At 51.9% G+C, this 5,064-nt stretch overlaps 3 protein-coding genes across 3 annotated transcripts; 2 read left to right on the plus strand and 1 right to left on the minus strand.

Moving 5' to 3' along the window:
- Positions 1 to 93: 93 nt before the first annotated feature.
- Positions 94 to 1,519, minus strand: M430DRAFT_44157 (hypothetical protein; the record flags this gene model as incomplete). The annotated part of the gene is made up of 4 exons (XM_024867675.1): positions 94 to 718; positions 768 to 842; positions 936 to 1,194; positions 1,263 to 1,519. The coding sequence occupies 4 exons, from the start codon at positions 1,517 to 1,519 to the stop codon at positions 182 to 184; spliced, it is 1,128 nt and encodes a 375-aa protein (XP_024718194.1). The 3' UTR covers positions 94 to 181.
- Positions 1,520 to 1,863: 344 nt separating this feature from the next.
- On the plus strand, positions 1,864 to 2,482 carry M430DRAFT_167961 (hypothetical protein). The gene has a single exon (XM_024863524.1). The coding sequence runs from the start codon at positions 1,875 to 1,877 to the stop codon at positions 2,358 to 2,360; it is 486 nt and encodes a 161-aa protein (XP_024718195.1). The 5' UTR covers positions 1,864 to 1,874; the 3' UTR covers positions 2,361 to 2,482.
- A 122-nt stretch (positions 2,483 to 2,604) lies between these two features.
- M430DRAFT_21304 (hypothetical protein) lies at positions 2,605 to 4,948 on the plus strand (the record flags this gene model as incomplete). The annotated part of the gene is made up of 4 exons (XM_024864491.1): positions 2,605 to 2,692; positions 2,745 to 2,861; positions 2,915 to 3,329; positions 3,379 to 4,948. 4 exons carry the CDS (start codon positions 2,605 to 2,607, stop codon positions 4,946 to 4,948), a joined length of 2,190 nt encoding a protein of 729 aa, XP_024718196.1.
- Positions 4,949 to 5,064: the final 116 nt, after the last annotated feature.

Here is a 5,064-nt window from a genome sequence, read left to right on the forward strand (position 1 = left end):
GTCCCCCCCCCCCCCCCCGGCCCTCTCTCTCTCCCCAATTTCTCTTTTTGACGCCGTTGGAAAACAGCACAGAGCAGTAGAAATATTTCTCATGGACAGCACAAATTTTATGAGAATCCCATACATATAACCCACCCGATTCCGATCCAGGAACCATTTCCTGAAGTGTTCAATCAACCAATCAATCCGTAGATTGTCTCTCACAAACAGTAAGAAAAGGCGATGTAATTCCGCCGAGGAAAATAGTCCCCGTCTGTGTATCGTGAACTACCGTCGTAGCACCAGGCAAGACCTCCCCCTCGATATCCTCCAAGATCTTTTGAACCTCGTAATATGCCCCGTTTCCATTCTTCAGTTTTCGGATCCGGAAGATGGTGGAGGGGACATTGGTGGTGAGAGGCTTTTTTGAGGCTTGGATTAATGATAGGGGCCATGGGATAGCAGCTACGAAGATATCGCCGTTGGTGTCTATTGAGAGATTGCCTACGACCATCCCGATCTTGATCTCGTCGATGGGGAGAAGCGTCTGGTCTGGTTGTAGGGTAAAGACGGTAATTTTACCAGATAGAGAATGGGCAACGTAATAGAGACTATCGTGTCCTTTCACTACTCCGTTGGCGATCTGGAATTTGAAGTCCTTGGTGGCGGTGTGGCATTTGTTGTTTGACCCGCAGTATGCAACACTTCCTCCTCCCAATAGTGAAGATAAGTGGCCAAACTATGCGCGTTGTTAGCTATTGCTGGAGGTTGGTTAAGAGTGCGCTGACCCTAGGCATTTTGGAGTCACGAATATTGGAAACAACGAAGCCTCCATCTCCAGTCGCTGCAATGTTATTTGGGAGCTATACAGAATCGCTAAGAACAGTCTTAACGTATTCCAAATTTGACGATCCACGAGACAGTTCGAACGATTCTATAGTCGAGTTCGCACCGACCTTCGTGGCATCCATCAGGTTTCCAGACTCATCAACTGGAGGTCGATCATTGACCATCCAGAACCGTAATCGGTCATTAGGTAAGACCTCGATGTCGATTCCAAGAACATCAAAATCTTTTCCCCCAGTGGCCGATTGATAATCTCCTGTGATTGCCAATTGATGCAGGCCGTACAGCCCATCGTCTCCAGGTTCATCGATTTTTAGAACAGCAACGTGACCAGTAAGTTCTCTGGCAGTTACATTGTACTGGTTTCCGCTATAGCCTTGTCAGCGGCTTTCTACCAAATATATTGCAGTGAACTGACGCAGGGCACCACTCGATACGCAGGGCACCACTTGTTACGACCAAGTACACTGGAGCACGCGACATAAACAGTCCTGCCTTTAGTATCCAGCACCAAATCCTCGCAGCTTTCTAACAAAGGATGGATCAATCTTCGACATTTGTAGGGAAACTCATCAATCTTCTGCCAATTCTGATTGATGCCAAAGGTGAGCCAGATCCTTTCTTTCAGGAAGAATTGGAAAATCATGGCAAGGGAAAGCACGGTCGACCCGGCAATGATGAATTTCGATGCCATCGTGAAGCTTGAAGTGGAATTGCAAAGGTAGAAGGGGCTTGAATGGACAGATGCTCATAGACATAGGGGATCTAGGTTCTCGCCACTTAACGTATACTTACTTACCCACATATCTTATCTCCTGTGTATGCTGACTGAAGGAAGATGGGGGTGAGTAAGGAGAGAGGAGGGTGGAAAGGGATGACTAATCATGCCTCGAATATGAGGCTCTTACATCCAACCGAAGCTGGAAATGAAATGAATCGCTCACGTGCCTCCAGGAGAAAGCGTTCGGACCATGCGTATTGCATCTCTTAAATAGGAGAGGACGACGATCCTTTTCTCCCGTGTTCTTTTCCCTTTATAGAAGATATATATGTACCTTACTATATATAGCCCCTATCCCGCCTCTGTCCTCCTCCTCGCTCGCGCATCCGATAGTTCGCTGTCCCGTGTATATATATCGAAAAAAAGAATGACATCAGTCGCCCAAAGAGAGGCCGTTCGCCCCCGAAATTCCCGAAAGCCGCGAAGCATCCCCGGCAGAAGGGTCTTTGGCGGCCTCGTCTCGAGTTGTCTCCAGTCTTTTTCCTTTCCTTCAGCCTCACTACTCGACCAGCCCAATACATCACATAAACATACACCATCCATCCATCCATCCCATCCAATCGTTGAGGCAAAAAAAGCTTTCTCACTTCCTCTCCCTCTCCCTCTCCTTCTCCTTCTCCCTTCTCTCCCTTCCTTTCCACCCCTCTTCTTCCTCTCTTCTCCGCTCCTTTTCCACCCCTCCCCTCCCCTCAACTCTCCTCCCCGCTGTCTTCCCATGGCTATGGCCGCCGTCTGTCTGGCTTTCTGTTCTTAATTGATCGCTGCTGGGAGAGGGCCGTGTACCTGGCGCCAGGAACCAACTTCTCGTCCTCCGCCTGATAACGACCGGCCGTGCTGTCGCATAAGCAACAGAGCGGCGTCATCGTCGCCAATACGAACATAAACAACGCCCGTCTCTTGCGACCCGAGCTCTAAGCTGTCCGACTGAACCTGTACAATTACCAACCCCCAACCCCCCCAAACCGCCGCACTCGTAGTGCTGGACGAGTACAGACAACATGCAGCGGGTCACTTCCATGCTCCCCTCGTGGGACAAGACCAAGACCAACAGCAAGAAGGGTTTTGATACGGCGTGGAAGGCTCTCGGTAAGTGCCTTGTTTGCTGACGCGAAGCTGGCCCTTCGACTGACCCGCACAGATAAATTGGGCGGCCCTGTCAACAAGCTCTCTAATAAGATAGGATCCGAAGCTTTCTGGCCCACATCCCTCGATAAGGAGAGTGATAAAGCGGCTAGGATCCTCAAGTCGTTTTGCAGTAAGTTGTTCCTATCGCTTGAGGCTTGACCACCGCTAACTCGCAGAATCTAGAGGACGGCTTCTACGCAGAAGAAGATCGACCACTCAACCAGGAGGGAGCAAAGGGCAAGCAACGCGTATTGAAGAAGATCCCACAAAAGGTCATTGAGAATGCCGTTGGTCTCGCCATATTCACGACCATGCGATCCGGTCTCTGGGTTTCTGGTGCCGGCGGCTCGGGTGTCTTGGTTGCGAGGATGGAGGACGGAAACTGGTCCCCTCCATCCGGTATCTTGCTGCACACAGCAGGTCTAGGATTCCTGGTCGGCATCGATATCTACGATTGCGTCGTAGTCATAAATAACCGCAGGGCTCTCGATTCCTTCACAAAGGTCCGAGCCACAATTGGGGGCGAGATCAGTGCAGTGGCTGGACCTGCTGGCGTTGGCGGGATTATAGAAAACGATGGGAAATGGAACCAAGCAAAGTAGGTGTCGTAGCGCCCAATCATCTATGGCTTGCTAACCATTGGATAGTCGACCAGTCTTCACCTACCTCAAATCTCGAGGGTTCTACGCCGGGGTTCAGGTAGACGGAACTGTCATCATTGAACGAACCGATGAGAACGAACGCTTCTACGGAGAGAGGATTGGTGTCGCTGATATTCTGGCCGGAAAGGCACGCCACCCGCCATACGAGATCAAGATGCTCATGGAGACTCTCAAGGCAGCAGAAGGCAGTAATGATGTTGATGTATCAGCGCTCCAAGCACTCTCCTATGAGCCTGCCCCAGGGGACTTCGAGATTCAGACTCCATCACCCGAAGCCCCCACATTCGGGATCCCAGAACCTGATGATCCCGATCCTTTTGGTGTTCTAGCCCTGGAGAGGGAGGGGTTTGAGATCCGAGAAGCAGGTACAAAGGCACGACCACCGAGCACACAATTCGAATTCAACCCAAGTCCGACGAGTCCTGTATACCAAAAATACCACCGGCAAAGCATGGACACAATTAGTTCACTCAATAATAGGGCGAGTTACATGTCCAATCGCAGTTTCCGGACGAACAGGACAAGTACGGGCAGGCTAACGCCGACAGTTGAAATGGGCACACAGACGGATGATCACATTACTCCCATTACCAGTCCAAGTCAAAGCGACGAGCAGAAGCGGATAATAGAAGAAGAAATCGACTACACGAAGGTCGACTTGGGACCGTACAGCAGCCAGGGTCATAACCAAGACCACGACAGCACCACCGCGACTGATGCCTCACGCGAACATGACCGCAATGACCATCGCGCAGCTGATAGTAGCTATGCCACCGAAACCGAAGATGATGAGCCAGTCGTCTTCGAGGCTGCTTCTGCACAGACTGCGGTCTTGATGCCGCAATCGATTGCCAAGGGTGGCGGGCTGGTCAACATCCCAAAAAGACCACCGCCCCCTCCATTGCCGCCACGGAACTTGGCGAGAGCAAGCAAGGTGTTGACGGTCGATCAGTCAAGTGGCCAGAGCCCAATGAAGTCAGATTTCGGGGCGAGTCAGACTTCCGTGGTGTCAGACTTCGAGGAGGTGGACCTGCATGGTGGGAACCGCAAGAGCGAGGAGCTGGTGAAGGGTATCGTGCTAGACGATCTGGAGAAGTCTGAACCCCGCCGATCCGTCGATGAAGAGGTGGACAGAGCTCTCGAGGAACAGCACCTGGAGAAACTGGAGAAGATCGAGTCCTCGGAGCCGGAGACAGAGAAGTTCGAAGACGCAGCGCAAGAAGCCGACCCCAAGACCGAGGCCGAGACTGAAACGGAGACTGAGAACGAGCATGAGAATGAGCTTGAGACCCCGGGTACGCAGCATGATGATGTGATGTGGACGGCCTCGCCATACGAGGAGAAACAGGCACCGCAGGTGACACCAGCAGTGCACGAGGAGGAGCCGGCCATGCACGAGGAGGAGCCGGCCATGCACGAGGAGGAGCCAGTAATGCACAAGGAAGAACTGGTAGTAGAAGACGACGACGAACCAACCGTGCACGACGAGGAATCAAAAATGCATGAGAAGAAACCATCAGTGCACGAGGAGAAAGCATTAGTGCACGAGGAATGACTGCCGGACGAGCAAATACGACTTCACACCGATGCGTAAGCACGACAGCAGGGCTAGGCGTTGGGGGTGGGAGAACGGATCGTTTGCAGGGAGCGGAAATGGTTTTTCGGGGGGGG

Source organism: Amorphotheca resinae (assembly GCF_003019875.1).
Source record: "Amorphotheca resinae ATCC 22711 unplaced genomic scaffold M430scaffold_10, whole genome shotgun sequence".
Lineage (NCBI taxonomy): Eukaryota > Fungi > Ascomycota > Leotiomycetes > Helotiales > Amorphothecaceae > Amorphotheca > Amorphotheca resinae.

Excerpts from the sequence above, each read along its gene's own strand:
- M430DRAFT_167961 (XM_024863524.1), top strand. The coding sequence starts at position 1,875 with ATGTACCTTACTATATATAGCCCCTATCCCGCCTCTGTCCTCCTCCTC.